This window comes from Chroicocephalus ridibundus, chromosome Z, assembly GCF_963924245.1.
Source record: "Chroicocephalus ridibundus chromosome Z, bChrRid1.1, whole genome shotgun sequence".
NCBI lineage: Eukaryota > Metazoa > Chordata > Aves > Charadriiformes > Laridae > Chroicocephalus > Chroicocephalus ridibundus.
Genome location: NC_086316.1, coordinates 83571631 through 83592285, shown reverse-complemented (window position 1 = coordinate 83592285; position 20655 = coordinate 83571631). Strand labels below are relative to the sequence as shown.

General features: G+C 49.5%; 1 protein-coding gene across 5 annotated transcripts in view; it reads right to left on the bottom strand.

Moving 5' to 3' along the window:
- CTIF (cap binding complex dependent translation initiation factor) overlaps positions 1-20655 on the bottom strand; it is a 158727-nt gene that overhangs the window by 124769 nt on the left and 13303 nt on the right. For 4 of the 5 annotated variants that reach the window (XM_063320459.1, XM_063320460.1, XM_063320462.1 and 1 more), the window contains exon 2: positions 3317-3529. In XM_063320459.1, the coding sequence (XP_063176529.1) occupies positions 3317-3496 (180 nt within the window). In that variant the 5' untranslated portion in view covers positions 3497-3529. Of the gene's footprint in view, positions 1-3316; positions 3530-20655 lie in introns of those variants that run through there. The other variant, XM_063320463.1, reaches the window with a different exon arrangement.

The window sequence follows — 20655 nt, the reverse complement described above, 5'->3', positions numbered from 1 at the left end:
CGAAACACTCCGTTTTGCTGGAGCTTCAGATGGAAATCCTAATTAAACTTATACACCAATGGTCTGGGGTACAACCACATTTAGTTGCTTAATTTGAGACGCCACTAAAAGGGGTCTAATTAAAAGGTTTCAACATTCAGGTCTCTCGTTATTCATTTTTCTTTTAAAAACAAACCTGACTGTTTTTAAAGACAGCATTCCCAGAACTGACGTTAAAAACCCCGCAGCTCCTCTTTTTCAGGGTAGGCCAGGAAGGAAAGCTAAAATCCCACTTCCACAACTGGAAAATGGATTTGGTCGTTGCAACCAAGGACCTTAACGCAAAAATTGTACCTGGGCTGCCATGAGAATTAGCAGCTTTTGTCCTAAAGATGGGCAGCAGCGTGGACAGGCTCCAAGCGGTTGTAAAACTTTGCCTAATAATTTATTTCTAATTCAGTCGTATTTCTAAACTTGACACGTTAAATAAAGCAGCACTTGCCTGTTTGACCTGAAGCCCCTCCAAGGCGTCACTTCAAATACAGCCATTTTCCAGCCTTAGGTTAAAAAAATGCACGATAAAGTACTTTGGATCACTTGATTTTTAAATTTAGTTTCTCCCACTTCTAACAGCTTTGATCCTCAAAATTTAAAACACCTCTTCAGCAAAATCTATTCTTAAAACGGTTCCTTTGATTGATAATTTCTTTACACTGAGCCAATATATAAAGGGTCCAAAGCTCTGGATTAGATCCTCAGCTCCAGCAAACCTGCACGGCTCAGATAAATCAGATAAACGTTCCTGATATCAGATAAGGATGGGATCCTTCATATATAGAATCACAGAATGGTTTGGGTTGGAAGGGACCTTAAAGATCATCTAGTTCTGACGCCCTGCCCCGGGCAGGGACACCTCCCACCACACCAGGTTGCTCCAAGCCCCGTCCAACCTGGCCTTGAACCCCTCCAGGGATGGGGCAGCCACAGCTTCTCTGGGCAACCTGGGCCAGGGGCTCACCACCCTCACACCAAAGAATTTCTTCCCAATATCTCATCTAAATCTCCCCTCTTCCAGTTTAAAACTGTTGCCCCTTGTCCTGTCGCTCCAGGCCTTGGTAAAAAGTCTCTCTCAGTCTTTCTTCTAAGTCCACTTTATGCAGTGAAAAGCTGCAATAAGGAAGTCTCCTCGAAGCCTTCTCTTCTCCAGGCTGAACCCTCCCAACTCCCTCAGCCTGTCCTCACAGCAGAGGTTTTCCAGCCCTCTGACCATTTCTGTGGCCTCCTCTGGACTCGCTCCAACACGTCCACGTCTTTCTTGAAGGGAGTTGGCCTCAGTATTCCAGGTGAGGCAGCTAGGAGTAAAGAATCACCTTCCTTGACCTGCTGGCCATGCTTCTTGTGACGCAACCCAGGATACGTGTGGCTTTCTGGACTGCAAGCGCACGCTGCCAGCTCATGCCCAATTTGTCGCTCACCAAGTCCTTTATGGCAGGGCTGCTCTCAACTTATCCATTCCTCAGTCTGCCATGCTACCGGGGATCGCCCTGACCCAGGTGTAGGACCTTGCACTTGGCCCTGTTGAGCTTCCTGAGGTTCACATGGAAGAGGAAACTCCCCTCTGCTGGACTTGGGGACGTTGGCTTTTGCACGCTGAGGTGCATGGGATGGGAGAAGCAGGCACCTCAGGAACTACTAGGAGAGCGCCTTGCCCTCGTTACCCCAACCTCTCCTCCCAATTTAAAGGCATAAACCAAGCCCTTAGGGAGGCAGGGCCTCATTTGTACGCAATTAATATACTTTAGAGTGTGAAATGAGAGACAAAACGACCTGCAACAAAACTTCTCTGCATGCTGGAGGAGGTGGTGGGTCCTGGACAAACCCCGTCTGGACTCTGCCCTTCTCCCCATCATGGTACCTCCAGCTCGGCTTCGCCACACAATCTCATTAGCCGTTAAGCTAACATTAAGGCTTAATGCAAAGCGGTCTGGGGATCTCTCTGCTCGGGATCAGTCTCCCTCGTACTTCATATGAAGAGATGAAGACCCAAATCAGACCAGCAGATCCCTCCAGCAGCTCAAACACATCTTAGCTATCCAACGACAGCCACATCCTTACTCTTATGACCCTTCAGTCTCATTATTCTTATTTTGTCCACATAACCAGTATGTAAGTGGTCTCTAACCGAAATATTTTACCCTGCAGGGTAGGAAAGCACCTCTATCACAAATGAAGGATCACGGCAGCTTTACAAGGCCAAGGGCACAGAGCGGAGCTCCCCACTCCCTGCACCATGGGGTTCTTATCCCTTCAACAGTTCACATTTTCGGCATGCATCTGTCACGCCGTGGCACCAGAATACAAACGATTTCCCTCCAAACAACAACAACAGTTCAGGAGGTTTAATTTCTCCTTGTGTTGGATCTAAAACGTCCATTTTAGGAACACACCCAACTAGGACCATGTCATTCCTCATGACACCACCAAGCCACATCCTCACTAAAACCATCCCTCTGAAATACAGCGATTTCCTTCTCTGACATAACAGCCACGAAGCAAGCAAAAAAGTTATTGCACATACTAAAATGCCCACAAGAACCACACTTTTGGGGAGCATCTGGGGCTTTTGATTGACCTTCTGGTCTTGGTTGTTTCATGGACACCCCTGTGCATACGGACAGGAGCCCATCTCACCTCTGAGCATCCCCCCACCACAGGCCCTGCAGCTCTTCTCAATCCCTCCAGGATTTTTCCACTCTGGTGAAGCAGCATGGTGTTTGGGATGGAGAGAGACACGCTTCATTTACAAATGAAACGTCCTTCACTTATTCACTTATTATTTCAGGAAGAAATTCTTTACTGTGAGGGTGATAAGGCACTGGAACAGGATGCCCAGGGAAGCTGTCGATGCCCCGTCCCTGGAGGTGTTCAAGGCCAGGCTGGATGAGGCTTTGAGCAGCCTGGTCTAGTGGGAGGTGTCCCTGCCCGGGGCATTGGGCTTGGAACTAGATGATCTTTAAAGTCCCTTCCAACCTGAACCATTCTGCGTGATTCTGTGATTATAAATGGGAACCTTGCAGAAGTCAAAAAGCTTCGGGTCTCGCACCTTGAGACCATGGAAAAACAAAACCCAGTTGCCAGGAGACCTCTACTGACTGGTTGGAGACCTCAGATCAGGCTGAACAAGCAAGGTGCCCCAACTCCAACCTTTTATTATGTCCTGCTTTACACCCCAACTCTCGAAAAGGTGCTCCCAGCTGGATGTGCATCCTCAATCCAGGTGACAAGCCACCGCCGTCCCCCAGGCCCTCTCCCACCCCACGCTGTGCCCTTCACCCACCTGCGAGATGTGGGACTGCGTCTTCTCGCTCTCGCCGTCCCCCTCCGTTTTATCCGTCAGCAGCCCCTGGACCTGATACTCCAGGACGTAGCTATCGATGAAACGCTCCAGCTCCTCGATCTCCTGAGAGCGGCTGCTCCCCGCCTCCGAGGAGGCCGATGCCACTGACGAGTTCTCCATCCCTTCAGGAGAGACGCCGAGAAGGGAGGGGGCCTGAGAAAGTAAAATTAAAAAAAAAAAAAAAAAAAAAGCAAGAAATGATTTCCCAGTAATTATACAAAATTTAAAAAACAGTAGCCAAAGCCTGCCAGTTACCACGGGCAGGATACTTCTGCTGTACATCTGAGAACATTGACAATAATCCTAGGTGGTCACATTTAGGGTTTCCATTCGCGCACAACCGAAAAAAAAATAAATAAAAAAATCCATTTCTCTAATATTTCTACATCTAAAGACAATAACAGACATCTTGCTTATCCTCCTTCTCAAAACCCAAAGTACTGAAAACCTCCAGACACACGCACAAGAGAAAACCCCCGATGAAAATGCTTAATTTAAAAAGCCCAGGGCATTGGGTGTGCTGGATAAGGGCGATACGGTGGGGATGACGGGCAGGGGCGCGAGGAAGAGGATGATAATTGAAAAGCTTCTCTAGGACGGCAGCAGTAAACGCTGCTGAGTCAACAGCGCGACTGTAAATGGTCCAGCGAGGAGGTTTGCATGCGGACGTGAAAACAGAGATCACGCCCGAAATTTATTTTTAAAACTTCTCCTTGTTAAAAATGGATTAGAAAGAGCAAAAAAGGGGACAACCCTGCAAAACAACAAAGCACCTTCTGCATCAACCAGCTGACTGGCAGCGCCACAGAAGAAACGATGCTACATCTCCAGCTGAGCTCCGAGCCAGCACAGCCCCGAGCCCCTGTCACAGCAAAGGTGTCACCTGCACGGAGACACAAGCTCATGTTCATCTTGACCAGACATGGGTCCTCCTTCTCCCAACCCCAGTCCTGCTCTGCCAGACCACCAAGTGCTGTGGATCCATGGTTTCGCTGGCCGGAGCAAGACGAACAGGTCCTTTCCTGGCTCCGAGGAGCCAGCGCTTCCAGGGAGATAGGCTCTGCTGGAGAACGGCTCTATAGAAGACATCGGGGCTTTATGATGTTTTTAAGATAAAGCATCCTCAGGATGCAAACTGACTCTGGACTACCAGCAGATAGCTCAGCCGAGACGCAAACCTTCAGAGGTGGGAGCCCGCATCACTAAATGTTCTGTATGGAGGTTTGGAACATCTTCTTACCGGTTAAAGTCCAAATGCAGAGCAGAGGAGAAAGAGAAGAGCGTGCAAACGGAAACAGATGTATATTCAAATTCAGTCATTGCCTTTAAGGCTCGATTCAGCTACCCAAACGTCCCAACAGCCCCGGTTATCCCTCTCTCCGGTGTCTGCTCTAGGAGCACAGCCATCTCCTAAATATGTATATGTAGATTATGGCTAGCAGAATAAGAAGCCATTATCCAGGGGCTTACACTGCAAACCCTATTAGGATAGTCTTGTTTAGGACGCAGATCATCAAGGAATTAAGAGTCGTGCTGCAAATCAAAGCCAGACCCCTCTACATCCCCAGCCCCTCTCCTAAGCCAACACACGGAGAATGGATACACCACCCCACATATGGCTCGTCAACCAACACAAGAGACTGAATTCAAGTCACTTTCATCTCCTCTGATCCATATAGTGAATTAAAAACCTTAGCAAGTCCTGCAGTTAGCCTTTAACCGGGGAACGAACACATAAGGACATCGATAGCTGACATCCAGATCATCTGAAGAGGTGCATCTAATGACAAAAGCTGATGAAACCTCAAATGCAGCATTGCCAGCAAGGGCAGCTCTGATGACGTTCAGGTGGATGCTCCTGTGATCACTATGTGCGATCACAGCACATCCATCCCAGATAACACACTCCTCGGAATGTTGGCCAACGCTGTTTTCCAGCAACAGGCAGAACATCCCCTTCAACTCACTAAAATGCCATCTTCTCCAGCCGAGAACAGGGCAGCTCCACAGAGCACGCCATCACCAGGGACAAAAATGAAAGGTACGCTCCACAGGCAAACAAAAGGCATGAAGAAGTCCTCCTGTGGTCTCCTGAGATGGAAACAGCGCCAGGAGAACTTCACTCGGATGAAAGTGACCACAGATGCTTCTTCAAACATGGCTTAGGTTTAAAAGACTCCCAAAGCCCAGGTCAGAGCAAGGAGCCACAGCTCTTACATCTAACAGCAGCTGCACACTGTACGGTCAACACAAGAGCTTCCATGAGGACCACGCATCCCGTCATGCGAGCAAAGACAGGTACAGTTTGCTCTGAGGAGGGGACTGCCGCCACCCAAACCACCCTCTCACATGGTCCTCTCCCCTGCCCAGGTCTGGGGTGCCCAGGGGCACAGAGTGGGCAGCGGGGACCGTCCCAGCTACAAACACCTGCAGGTGACACTCTTCAAACCCCACACTTCAAGCACACATCACCGGATTTCTGGGAGGTCTCTCCTCGGGGTACTGACCCAAACCAAATTGTTTAGTTTGCAAACATGGGCTGAACGCACAGCAGCAAGAAGGACAAGAGCCATCAAAAACTAAAGGGTTTTCCATGTGACATAAAAGCTCTGTGACTCATTGCTGTGGGAGATGGGACCGTTCTGGGGGGCTGACACCCCTTCTTTGGCCATCGGTCAGGTGCTGGCTCCGAGTTCACCCCAAGATCCGCATCCCCCATCCAGAGAAGCTGGGCTGAGTGATGGGGAGGGGGCTCAGCATCCCTATTGTCCCCCATCCAACCGCTGCAGAGGGAGCTTGGACCAAGCCCTCTCCTCCTTCCTATTTCTCCACGGCTGAACGACATACCTTGAAGAACAGAAACCATCAACTCCTGTATGCTGGACACATTTCACATGAATTATGCTCTGGACCAAGGTCTTGTGGTAAGACCCACAATCCTCCTTCCCTGCGGTTGGGAGGGAAAAGACGCAGGAGATCCCACCACATTGCAGGACGCCAAGACTTCATATCCCTCACCCTCTCCTTCACCGAGAACTGGTATTTACAGTCTGTTTTGAGACAAGTAGAAAATTACCAAGCAAATTCGGAGTGAGTCACATGCCACCCGGAAGGGAAGGAGAAAAAAAAAAATAAAAAAAAAAAATCTGTTCCCAGCTCCTGAACTATTTCTCATCTGTCACTTCTGAACAATTGTGGCTTCATTTGGAAACTGCTGAGAACGAGCAGTTCTGGCCTAAGGATTTCATCTGCTCAAGGAATTATTCCCAAATGTGCCCGGACTGTCAAAAAGGCTCATTATGTAGATCAATATCACACATTAACTCCTGAACAAAAATCACGTGGCGTGTTAAAAAGGAGGAAGAAAAAAAAACAGACAAGGAAAAAAACCCCAAAAAACCAGAGGAGCCCTAGAGAGCATGGAGCCCTGGAGGAGGGCATGCCTCTCCCCTTTTAGCTAATTAGTGCCAATTACCATATGGAAAGCACCAATTATTACATAGAAAGTGCTAAAGAAAGAGCTGGGAGAAGAGGTGGCTGCAACGAGTCCGGGAGGGCACAATGGCGCGTGGGGAGGTGATGGCATGTGGTAGGGGACAGCTGATACAGGTGGCATCACTTGGGATGGAGAAAGCAGGGCATCCTCCATCCCCTGGGGCCACACAACACAAACCCAAAGGTTTTTTTGCCTATTTTATTATTTTTTTTTTTTAAGGCGGCACTAGAGGAAAATCAAGGCCAGGGGATGCTCCCCCTTGAACACCCACGATAAAGCAGAGCAAGGGCTAACACACGACTCCACTTTCGGGGTGCTCACCACCACGCTCAACCAGCATTTTGCTGGTTAGCAACAGGAGAGACAGCGGACTGAAAGGGAACGGGTTTGTCAGAAGTCACCAGGTCCAGCAAAGGAACACAAACCGCCTATTTGAGACATTTCCGTATCTTTGGCAGGAAACCAAAACCAAGTCATCTCGCAGTAGCTTCATCCCTCTCTAAAGGAAACCAGAACTTTGCAGAAAGAGAACTCCTCTATGTTTAAGGGCGACGAATTACCACGTACACCTGAGACAGGACCATCGTTGTACACAAAGATCCCTAGAGCAGATGTCTAGGCACGGACCGTGAGTTGGTTGACATCTAACCCTTATAATAAGATAAAAGACTAACAAGTCATGGTCTGTAATCTTCTTTATGTGCTTAGTCTGCACAGAGTCAGTGTGAATCACGTAATGACACAGAGACCGGCCAACTGACGTGGACATCTCAACGTGGCGGCTGCGCTGGGGCCGCTGCTGATATGCCTTCATCACCCAACACAAGCCGTCAACAAAAAGGCTCAAGAAGCTGAGGAACATCTTGACTTCATGGCATCTCCTGGCACTCCCTGCTAGAAACCATCTCTGAATTTTCTGAATTTATCCTTTGAATTCCACTTCTGCCCACGCTCCCTTCCTATATCAGGGGTCATGGTTAGGACGACACGTGCCTGATCACTACAGCAGTGGCATAATACCCAAACTTGATGCTGACCCTGCTTTCAGCAAGTGGTTGGACTAGAGACCTCCTGAGGTCTTCTCCAACCTGAATGGTTTCACGACTCCATGAGATGATGTTCAGGCACTTCATCGCTTAAGAAAGCCTCCGTCGCTCTCTCAGACTACTTTCCATACTTCATTCTGGGCAGTCTCACCCATTTTAGAAGAGTATTTCCCAGTTATTGTGCAACTGCCTTCCCCCAGCCTGCCCAGAGATGTCCCAGTGCTCAGATGGGAGTTGTTTTGGTCACCGTCCTCTAGCAGTTTTGTCAAGACAGGGCTTTTTTCAGCTGTCACCCCTTGATTTCTGGGCTCTACCTAATTCTACCAAGCATGAGATGCACGTATATAAAATGTACTTGACAAAACAAACCCGAACCAATCACAGGTTTACAGAAGCCCATTTTCTGGGTCCTGCAAGCTGGTTCTTGGTTCAAGCAGCCTGGACCTTCAAGAGGGACAGATTTTGGAGCACAAATGGTGGCCACACCTTGGGAAGGGAAGCAGCCACCTAGATCCAAACCAATTCAAGCCCACCCACAAAGGTTTACTCTCCACACTAACGCTAAATCTTCTCTCCCTTTCCAAAATTAACCCTCTCCGCCAGGAAGGTGGCATGGGCTGGATGGTCTCCTGCTTTTCTTGGTGCCGCGTGTCATGAAACCTCTGTGCCTGGAGCAGGTTTCTCACCTCGCCCTCAAAACATGTACGAACAAGAGGTTTTCAAACAAAAAAACAACCGACATTTGAGGATCAAAGTGGTTGATGGCTTCCTAAACTGAGCAAACGCATGTTCTTGAGAGCTCTTCAGGGACTGGTGATCTGTTGGATCTGCGCTGGCATAGCACCACCAAGGATTCCCAGATAACAGATACGGTCCTTAATGATAATTAATAGAGATCAACCTCAAACCTTCTTTCCCCCCTGCCGTTCTCTCCTCCTCTCACCACTTTGTCGAGGCACAAAGTCTGTAAGTTTTGGGGGTCTGAAAATTACCTTCCAAGCCTTTCCTACGAAGCCCACGCTGTGCTCATTACTATGACCATGAAACATGGATCCACCAACAGAAAAAAGTCCAGAGATGTGCAAACTGCTTATTAGAACTTAGTAATTATCAGCTTTACTGTAATGTATTATTATTATTAATAGCTGTTATTTCAAAGAGTGACGTAAATGGAGTTCTTGCTTTAGTAACATTATACAGTTTATGGCAATTATATAGTTTTACCTTTAATCAGCAAATAAACTCAATAGGAACAAGCATTTTTTTTATGACATTTCTGTGTTCGCCCAGTAGACGGAAGGTGGAAGCAACACTCACACAACAGACCAGCCCACCCTATGGGCCTGCCCATGGCTCGGGGTGTCAAGCCCAACACGTACCCCATCTCCAATAGGTGCTCCAGGCTTGTGTTGAACTTGAGGAACCAAGTGGTGAGTCTGATCGGTGAAGAACAGCAATGGAGAGAGAAACCAGTGTGGACTAGATGGGTGGGACGCAACAGCACAGGGGAACTTGCAACCAAAATGATATAAGAAAAGGAAGGTGGGTCCACGGTGAGAAGATGACAGGCACACAGGGATGGGAACGCACTTCCATCAGCTCACTGTGGCCCGGGTGAGAGGACCTCACACGTACGTCCTCCCCCAGGGCAGATGCTCCAGCCGTCCTCTCTCCAGCCCACCAGAACAAAGCTTCTCCAAAACCTGGACTGCAGCAGCTCAGCCATGCTGAGGCAGCACCACAGGGCAACCACACACCACTCTTCCCCTGGGGTGGGACCCACCTGTGCCCCAGCCATCCCAAGGGCGCAGACACTCCAGGCCCATACAAACATCATTCCCTGAAGTGAGGAGTGGGGTCTTCTGGTCCAAAACATGTTGACATGGCAACCTTGTCAGCAAGACTGCTGCCCATGAAGAGATCTTCCTCATACAATGCTTGCTCCAACTCAACAAGACAAACCAACGCCCTAACCTACCATTAAGCCAACAACTGCACACCTTCTTGCTCCTACCCAAGGTCCAACCTGGTTGGGCATCAGCAAAGGAAAACAAAATAAAGAGGTTGCTTTTGCCGTTTTTTTGTGCTTCCATTGGATGGATGTTGAAAGCCTAAAACGCTTTCTCACACAACAAGTTTCTTTGAAGGTTGTGGCCTTCAAAGACAAGAGAACCAGGAGCACCGTGCTATCACACGCACCCAAATAGCGAAAGCTGGAAGTGAATTTACCCCCCAACTACACTGCCAGGAGTTAATACTCAACGCTAACATCTACCAATGCTAACAACGATTGGAAAAGATTTCTAAAATACAGAGTTCAGGCAGAACCTCTTAATGCAGTGCTTAGCATCAGGCTTCTCCAGATTTAGGCACCTGTATCCAAATTCAATTATCAAAAGGTCAACCGACCACCAAATCCCAGTAAATGGCAAGCTCCCAGCCCATCTTTCCAACCACCTGGCCTCAGCTGTTTAGATATGAGTTTAAATGACTCAACGCATCCCAGGTGGAGAACCCATACCTCTTCCTTACTTGTTCTCCAGTTAAACCCTGAAAAGGTTCACACGCCAATCCTCTGTGCCTCCACGATTCCAACATAGGGCAGGAGGAACGCGGAGCAGCCTCTCTCCGCAGAAGATTTATTCCCCAGAAATGCCATCACAGGCCAGCCACCGGAGAGCCAGACTGTGACAGGCTCCAGAGCTACCCTGACAGATCGCTGAAAGCCTTTTTCTTGCCACATGGGATTTATCATCCCGGGTCTTCCGAGGAACAAGAGATGCTTCCTATAAAAGGCAGCCACGGTGCAAATTCTTCGCGTGCTGACGCAGCCACCTCCTTCGGGAGTCTTCTGTGGTAGGACAATCAGCATCCCTCTCGTGTTTGCTCTCCCTGGGGAGTTTATAACAAATACATTTTAAATACTGCTGTGATCCAGCAGGTCCCTTCTGCTCTGAGACACTGGGACGTGAACTGAGAAGCACCCCAGCAGCCCACAGGTTTATTTATCTGTGCCTGCATGGCATGATGGTAAAACCAAACTGAAGAGACCTCCCAGCAAAACCCAGCGAGAGGCTCCAGCCCAGCTCCAGCCAGCAGACACCACGTCCTACCCCATGAGCAATCAACATCGATTTTCACATTTCTTGTCTGGTCTCCAAAACCCACCCCCATCGCTCTCTGCTCCCTCCAGCGAAGACCTGTTGGACCGTCACTTCTCAGTGAGATGACACCCTCTTCTGCTCGGTGCCTATCTGGGACTGGGCAGAGAGGAACGGCACACGGTCAAACCTTCCATCATTATGTCCCTCGCACTGCCTCCCCACTGTCTTCTCCAAGCTGGCCTTTCTGAAGTTCATGGGGAAGGAGGTCCCTTCGGCCCCAAACCTGAGAGTTTGGGGCCCAATGGGCGCAGGACAACTCTCCTACTTCTTATCAATGACTTCAGGTCAGGGGAAACCCTCTGCGTGCTTGAACTCTGCAAATAACCTTCTGCCAGCTTACGCTCTGGCAGCTGTACAGGCAGAAGGACCTTTGACCGTCTGCGTTTGGGGTTTGTCCTCCTGCCTATCAGCGCGGCCGGCGGGCAGCTGCTCGCTTCCCAGCATCTCCTTTTAATGAGCTCCTTCAGCAGCGATATTTTCTCTCGCCTAATCCAGCCGATTTCCAACAGCAAGTAATTAGCAACGTGTCTTTCTAAAGCGGCGAGAGCATCTCGGTGAATGAAAGGAGCAGTTTATCTTTATTGCCGGCGGCCAGCTTTCGTACCCAGCAAACCGCAGGAACGGTTACTATGGGAAATGAAAGCAATCGAGACGAACCACGACTCCCTCCATCCAGGTATTACCGCGTCTCCACGAGCGCAGACGAAGCATCACGTGCCTGGTTTGGATTTGCTGCTCCATAGCTGCTATTTTTCCATACGCCAAAACATCAAGCGCAGCAATATAAATTATTATATCCCGGATCTGATCCTTTTCCAATTAAAATGTAAACACCTTTGAAAACCACATTGAGCAACCGCTGCTGGCACTAGCCTCGGGCTTTTCAGATACTGATGCATCCGTGGCTGGCTGAGCATTTTATATATTTCATCATCCCTCCGCTCTCAGGTCTGGTTTCTGGTACCTGGTGATGCAGAAAAGCCCAAGTGACAAGAAAAAAGCCTAACAGCTGCCACGTTGCAGTGCCATCCACGAGCCTGGCATGCCACAGAGCGGGCGAACGCCACAGCGCGTCAAAACAGAGCTATTAAAATAAAAACACAGAAATAAATCGAGGGGAAAAAAACCCAAAAACAACAATGGAGAGAGCCAGGAGACAACCAAGTGCAAAAGGCCACAGAATCCAACCCAAAGCGGCCGCCTGGACACAGTGATGCAGCAAGGGAGGGTGAAAATTAAGCAGAAAGCCAGAAATCCCTTGTTCTCAGCCAGACAATAATTTATTACATAGCTTGCTTCACTGCAATAAGGATTTTTTTGTGGCTGGGAGGTGGATTTTTTTTTTTTTTCTTTAAAAGAAACAACACACAAACGCAAAGCATTGTCTACTTTTAGAAACACGAAGTCTGGGGCGGAGGGATGTTACCTTTGGTTTCAAATGGATGCTGCCAAGAAAAAGAAAGGCAAAACTAGCACACGGCTAATAAAACCCCTGTCTCAACTTCAGGAGGTGAATGGAGGTGGGTTTATGGCCCACCTGATGGACGTTGGTCCCGTCCTGAGGTGGGATGCTCCACGACATGGGATGCCAGGGCATGGGGTCCACCGGAGCATCACTCTGGCTGCAACCCAAGAGCAAGGCACACTCCCCGTCCCCTGATTTTTATACAAATTCGCTCCATGGAAATACATCAGAATTTCTAGGAATAAAACCTGAAGCAGGTCACAAAAAACCTGCAACCACAAGCCCCTGAATCAAGAACAGCCTGAGTTCTATAACCTATTTCTACATCGCCTGATACTACGAACTGTGACTTAAGTCAGACTTAATCCCTCCTCACATTCCCCCACTTCTACTAAAAGCCAATGGAACGAGAGCCCACGTTACATCTTATCCTCGCTATTTCCCACCTTTCTAAAGGAAACATCAAGAAATAAAAATATTTGAAGAAACAGCAGAAAAAATAAAATAAAAAATGCATATTTCACAGGTGCTCCACAATCTCCTCTTTGGAGCTGCACTGTTCCTCCTTCGAGAGCAGGAATTCATAGAATCATAGAATGGTTTGGGTTGGAAAGGACCTTAAAGACCATCTAGTTCCAACCCCCCTGCCCTGGGCAGGGACACCTCCCACCACACCAGGTTGCTCCAAGCCCCGGCCAACCTGGCCTTCAACACCTCCAGGGATGGGGCAGCCACAGCTTCTCCGGGCAACCTGGGCCAGGGGCTCACCACCCTCACACCAAAGAATTTCTTCCCAATATCTCATCTAAATCTCTCCTCTTCCAGCTTAAAACCATTCCCTCTCATCCCATGGCTCCCCTCCCTGCTCCAGAGTCCCCCCCCAGCTTTCCTGGAGCCCCTTGAGGGACTGGAAGGGGCTGGAAGGTCTCTCCAGAGCCTTCTCTTCTCCAGGCTGAGCCCCCCCAGCTCTCTCAGCCTGTCCTCCCAGCAGAGGGGCTCCAGCCCTCCCAGCATCTCCGGGGCCTCCTCTGAATTATGCTAGAAGACATGAACGAAGGACGTTCTCCAGCCAGGAGGGCTTGCACGCATACACCGTGCAAACACCCGTCCAATCCCCAGGCAACCAACGCCTGTATTTTGCCCAGCTCCTCCACAATCCCCGGGGGATGAGCCCCGATCCCACGGAAGCAGCGGCCAGGGCGCAAAACTCCCTGCGCAGGCAGCGCTCTGCAGGCAAAGCGCACAGCCCACGTCCTAAATAAAAGCATTAGAATAACCAGCTGATCCGTACACTTTGCAATCGCACATTTCGCCGGCGCGTTCGCATGCCGGCACCAGTTGCCACGTACCGTCTTTTACAAATAACCAAAGGGAAACCATTATCGGAAAGTAAATCTTTTCTTTTCAGGCACCCAGGCAATATAATGGGCACTTGGGCTGTGAAAAGCCCCGTAATCCTAAAAGACACAGCCAACTCTAAGTTGAGATGTCAACCCGCTGAAGTAATCCATCCCGTGGGTCGCTGTCGGTAGGGAGGGACTGGGCGGGAGCGGCATCCCACGGTCAGCAGCAGGGCAAGCGCGGAGGGTGCTTAATCCCTATTAAACCATGCCCGTAGTTTGCTGGCAAAGAGCATTTTTGCATCTGTACGCCGGCTTTTAGCAGCATTCAGAGGACATACCTTGGCTACCAGCCAAAATGCCGGGGCTGCCACTCTGGATGGATGGAGGGGTTTTTATGCTAGGAGGAGCCAGCTGGTCGTCTCCTCCTGGGAATCACAGGTTTGGGTTGGAAGGGACATTTCCAGGCCATCTAGTCCAGCCTCCCTGCCATGAGCAGGAACATCTTCAACCAGACCAGGTTGCTCAGAGCCCCGTCCAACCTGACCTGGGATGTTTCCAGGGATGGGGCATCTCCCACCTCTCTGGGCAACCTGGGCCAGGGTTTCACCACCCTCAGTGTAAAACATTTCTTCTACCTACTCTGAATCTCCCCTCTTTTAGTTTAGAATGATTACGCCTTGTCCTATCACAACAGGCCCTTCTAAAAAGTTTGTCCCCATCTTTCTTCTAAGCCCCCTTTAAGTACGGAAACGGCCACAATAAGGGTCTCCCCGGAGCCTTCTCTTCTCCAGGCTGAACCCCCCCAGCTCTCTCAGCCTGTCCTCCCAGCAGAGGGGCTCCAGCCCTCCCAGCATCTCCGGGGCCTCCTCTGGCCCCGCTCCAACAGCTCCGTGTCCTTCTGCTGTTGGTGGCCCCAGAGCTGGAGGCAGCACTGCAGGGGGGTCTCCCCCGAGCGGAGCAGAGGGGCAGAATCCCCCCCCTCGCCGTGCTGCCCACGCTGCTGGGGATGCAGCCCAGGCTGCGGGTGGCACATTGTCGGCTCACGTTCAGCTTTCCAACCACCAGTACCCTCGAGTCCTTCTCAGCAGAGCTGCTCTCCATCCCTTCATCCCCCAGCCCGTATTGCTACGAGGGATTGCCCTGACACAGGCGCACGATCTTGCACTTGGCCTTGTTGAACCTCATGAAATTCACATCCTCATGGAATCTCACCTCCATCCCCACCAATTGCTCCCTTCATCATGGCTTTCCTCTTTTTTGGAAATTAAGCTCTTCTGTATGACAAGGCTGGGTATAGGAGACCCTCAGGTGCCCCCCTTATTTGAATGATGAAATGGAAGCATGATGCTTTTTGCAACATCAGCCACCTTCTGCACCATGGAGAAAAGCAAATCATCCCTGGGTTCCTGCTGCTTTGACCAAGGGGAACAATCCTTCCCGGCCTCGGATCCGGTGATGTTTGGGCTCGGGTTACATGAGCAAAGCAAGGAGCAGATTTCGAGGAGAGACAATTCCCTACGAACCAAGCCTGGCTCGCTCACGGGGATCTCTGTGCCTTTTGCCTAACATGAGCTGCTCGGCTGGAACTGGGAAGAAAAATCAGCCAGTAAACCTCTGCCGTTTTGCAGAAGAAAGGGAAAATAAACAACTTACTATGTTCCTCTCCGAGACAGTTAAAGTCATCTGAACGACTCCGTGCACAGATATTTTCTGAATCTTTAATTACTTTCAGTGCTAAAAAAAACCCATACCCTAGAAAACCCCACTCAACAACACCCACAAACAAACAAAATTTCCAAAACCTGCCTTTGGATCCCAGACCCCCGCTCCTCCACTGCATTCAAATGTTCAAGTTATAAAATAAACAGCAGATTGGCTTTTCCATCACGGCCACCCCGGGAACATCAGTCCCCGACCTTATCAGTTCCCATACAGGCAGCATCCACGGCACTGCCATCGATGAGATCTTCTAAATATTCTAGCAGAAAAGAACAAGAATTTGGGAAACTGGCAATTCTGTACACGCAGAAGGAAAAGAAGTCCCTTCCTCATAATGCTTTTGGTCGAGTAATAATAAATTAAGAGGCAGGGAAGGAAAAAAAGCCCAGCAGAAGCACAAGGGGACAGGGAACCTTGGGGGGTTGGTGTTCAACACCACGGGAGCGGGTCCACCACGACACAGAGCTGGCCAAGGAATGGGGACATGAGTGTCATGAAAGCTGAGCTTTCCAGGACCGCTGTCCCTTCTTCTGGCTTCTTCCAGATTTAAATATACTAATAAAAGAGCCACAGCTGCCTGCAAAAACAAGGAAAAAGCCACGAGCAGCATCTCCCACCTCCTACCTACTTGTTGAACCTTCTGCTCAGGAACGAAGGACACAGCCCGACACATACCCAGCAAAGCGACCGACCCTCACACGTTTAATGACAGGTTTTTGACCCAGGAATGAGTCGGTTGCCAAAGCTTTCCCTTCCCCTGGGGTTGGACACAGTGTCCTCCTTAGCTCCTGGCCATATGGACTGGACGTGGTCTAGATGGCAGGTTTCCATCCAGCAAAGTGATTGCATTATGGAGAAGTGATCCTCACTCCAACCAGAGGAACCATCCGAATTAAACCTGGCTCCCTGAGACTGCTGTGGGGGCAAAGGGTGTCATCTAAGACAGCTCTAACAGCTTAGGAAGATGCCCTTGCAGACCCTAAATCCATTTTTCAACCTACAAAGATCTCCTGCATGTTCTCACACATTATTTCTGATAGCAATTCAGAGAGCGCGTTTGGTACCCAGATTTCACATCAGGATCCCGGATATCTGCTCCAGGAAGGGACGTGACCCAACGCAGACACCACTGTGCCCACCAAAGGTCCCACCAAGGCCAGGGATGCTGCGGTGCGGCAGGGAAGGGCTCCAGCTCACTGTGGACCCACCACCCCACCGCGCTGGCCAAAGCCCCAGCAGCAGGTGAAGCTCAGCCCCGGATGGGTGGTGATCAGGCCCTTCCCAAGCTTTGCTTTGCCCAAGCAGCGTGGACCGAGCCCATGGGCTTAACCCTCCTCTCGAATCCATCCCCAGCTTTTAGCTCCTTCCTGCTGCTCATGAGACAGCTTGAACCAATTCACCAGGATAATGCACTTCCCTTAAGGAACCAGCCCGCAAATACCGAGGAAAGCACCTCCCCAGACAGGAATTTTCGGGAGTTACTGGCCAGCCACCAGCCTCCTTTTTGAGGCTTGAAGTGCATTTTTTCACAATCACTCCCAGACTATCGCTCTGCTCTGCAGCAGCAATGCAGCCGCAAATCTTCCCAAAAGCCCTTCCTGGGCGATCCCACTCCCCCATCAGTTATTCCCCCCCCCCCTAAATCGCAGCGAGTGAGGGGTGATAAGAAGCCAGCGACGGGGATGGGAAGAAGAGCAGCCTGCCAAACCCCAGGGGTTAAAGATGCTGCAAGTATTTGCGCGGCCACATTTATCGCCCAGGGGAGCGCTGCGTTTGATTAATAAGAGGTAAATGAAGCAGCTCAACTCAGCTGAGCCCCGACAGGCAGGAGGAGGACAGGGAGGTTTTTCTTTAACACAAAGCAAACGGAGAGACAGGTACTTCCAGGACACGATAGCTGACCTATTTTGAGATGAACATGAGATCAAGCGAGCTTTGGGAGTGTCTGTTTACCTGCACCAGCAGCAACGATAGTCTAGACGACCAGCCCAGATTGAGACAGGTGACATTTAGCCTTGGGATCCACCAACCCTACGTCCTAACGTGCCCTGCTGACAGTGTCCTTGACGTCAGTATGGTTCTGCAAACCCCAAGTCTCAGATGCCCCACTGAGCCCCAGCATTGCTGCCGGTGTGCTGAGGACAAGAACCTCAAGTTAATCCCAAAGTGTCCATGAGCTGCTCCTTGTGTCCAAGTCCTCCATCCAGCACGGACCCAAGTGCGCCACGCGCTGCACGTGTGATCGGGACGTGTCGCTGGCTCCACCACCATGCCTCGCTTCCCTCTCTCGTAAAACGCAACAAGCCCTGTTAGGACTTCGTTTAAATGCTTGGCTTTCCCTTCTAGCTTGGGGAGGACCAAAGAGGTGTCGGAGCTTTCAAGGTGCTACTTTTAGGGAAGGCATCATAGATCTAGAAGGTCTTTGATGAACATCAGAAGTTTGGCCTTAGTTTTCAGAATGCCTCTGGGGTGAATGTATTTAGTAAATACCCAGCATCTCAGGAAACCAGGCCAAGAAGGCATCCAGAGAAGCTTTTTCTCCACAAATGCAGCCTGGTCAGGGATAGTGCCAGAAATACTTATTTCGATGTTTGCCTCCTGACCCAAAAGGAAATGCTGTTCCTATAGGGCTGGATGATGACTGGAGGACCCAGGACCACCTGCAGACAGCAAAGACCAACAGGATCTATTCTTTCAGGACAGCTGTGTCTACCCCAAGACCTCACAGTGGAAAACCCACCAGCCATGTCAACTGGGGAACCTGCAGGCATAAGGACAACTCAGAAACACATCCATGAATGCGCTTGATACCATTTTTTGTTTTTTCATTGAAGGGTCCTTCACATTCATCATGAAGGTCTTCCCACAATGACCTCCACCACGTGGCAGCCCCACCGAACACGGCTGCAGGGACCTAAGGAGCTTGTGCCAGGCCAGGTTAGCATCTGAGAAAGTCCCCTCCTGCACCTCCCTTCACCGGTCAATCATCTCCTTACGCCCAAGGGATTAACAGCCCCGAAGTTAATCATAACAAGAACACAAGAGGAGGACTGTAATTGCAGCAAAGGGGAGCAGTATCAGCAGTTTTCAGCAGAAACATCATAGCAAGATGCCTGCTATTCACGTACCTTCGACCTCAGAGATGCAAATAAAGAGCCCAAACTATTTAACTTGGGCAAAATAAGAAAAGAAAAGAAATAAGGGAGAATTCGATCAATCAAGAGAGTGCATAACGCTGTATACCCAGATGGTATCTCACATTAAAGGGCCTTGCAGGTGGAAGCCCGTTGTTGCCGGCTCTTGGCTGCCTGTACAGTGCAAGTCAGATGAGGGCATCTGAGGGATCTTTGTGACCCACCAATTAAGCAGCTGAGCTTAACAAGGGACTGGAAAAGACACTTCTGGAATAAATTATACAATATGAAGGATCAAGAAAACAAATTCTGTGCCTAGCCCCGAGTTACTGCAAGCACTTGGAGACTTCAGAGGAAGATGCAACCACCGCTAACATAACCACAAAACGCCGAGGCTTTCCCCACTCCCACTAGAGTTTTCTTCGGGGCTTTTCCCTCCCAAAGGGAACTTGAAGGACCTCTGTGCTTGCTGAGAACCCCTGGTCCACCGGGATACCCTGCTGCTGGTGAGCATCCCCACATGTCCACAATGTCCAGAAGAAGCCCAATGTCTTCCAGCTCCGGGAATGGGAGGTGAGACCTGGCGCTCAAGTCCCACGTGTCCCCTCCTCCGGTGCGGGACAAGGGTCACATACCTCCCCTGCCTGCCCTCATCCGAGGAACTGAATCCCTTTTTGCAGAAGTAAAAGGCTGAACCCATCAAATAACAATATTTTTTTTTAAAAAATCACTTGTTTGCCAGCAGCCCAGCTTTGGCTTGGCGAATTTTAAATACTTTTGGTCAAATCACTGCAGCCAAAATGCTGGGAAGAAAACGCTGGAAAAAGTTCTTTCGAGTTTTTTTTTTTTTTTAGGGTTTGGTATTTTTAAACAAAAGATTTTTACTTCTATTTCACAGCGATGTACGCTAAATTTCCACAGCTCTTTGTCATGCTGTAAATTACTTTAAAACATATTTCATTTTGGATTGAACACAGCAAATGTGACTTGACTTTATTTTCTTTCCTGTTTTAATGAAATAAAAATATCTACCCTGATTGACCCCAGCTAAAAATCCTCTTATCCCCCATGACTATCCTTATGATTTTTCTACAGGTTAATTAACTGAAAAAAAATACAGTTCGTATCAATTATTTGTCCTATGGGCTGATATTTAGGAATATTCAGAATATCTAAGGATGATTTGGGGTATCCACCAGGACGCCGTCCAGGACAGAGCACATATTAAGTGTTACTGTAAGTAACATATATATTAGGAACTCACAGGAACCTCGGGAAAGGGTCACATATATCACTTTTGGTTTTTTTTAAAGAAGAGAAAAATTAGGAAAATAGGAACTCACACCCCCCCAAAGAGAGGGGGGGACCACTTCAGCCCCAATTCTGCAGGCAAGGTGAGACATGAAGCACAACCCCACTGCCAGCCCTTTCGGGCTTTATCCTCCTAGCAATGCCTCCGCTTTGGCTTATTCCCAGCTCCTCCACAGGCTGCTCTGCCCCAGGAGGAAATATTTACTCTCCGGAGACTATCAGTCATTACACAAGATAACACCCAGGGCTGCAGAACCCCCAGTGCAGATAAAGCCTCACTGATGCTCGGATGATGCCTTGCTGCAACCTCTCCTGCTCCCTTTTCAGGTCAAACTGGATCTTGTACATGACAACGGGATAAAAAAAAAAAACAAAACAAAACACCAAAAAAACCCAACCCAAAACAAAACAGGTTTTCAGGATAATGCTGCTGACTTGTTGTTTTTCAAACCCTCTGCCACCAAGCCCCTGCGGTGCTGCTAACCTCTGCTGATCCCATCAGGTGGTTTAACCGGGGAGCTTAGTGGTAAGCCCTGTCCCTGCAAGGAGGCACCGAGTTATACAGGGTTATTCTTTGCCCGACGGGGACCGCAGAGGCTTT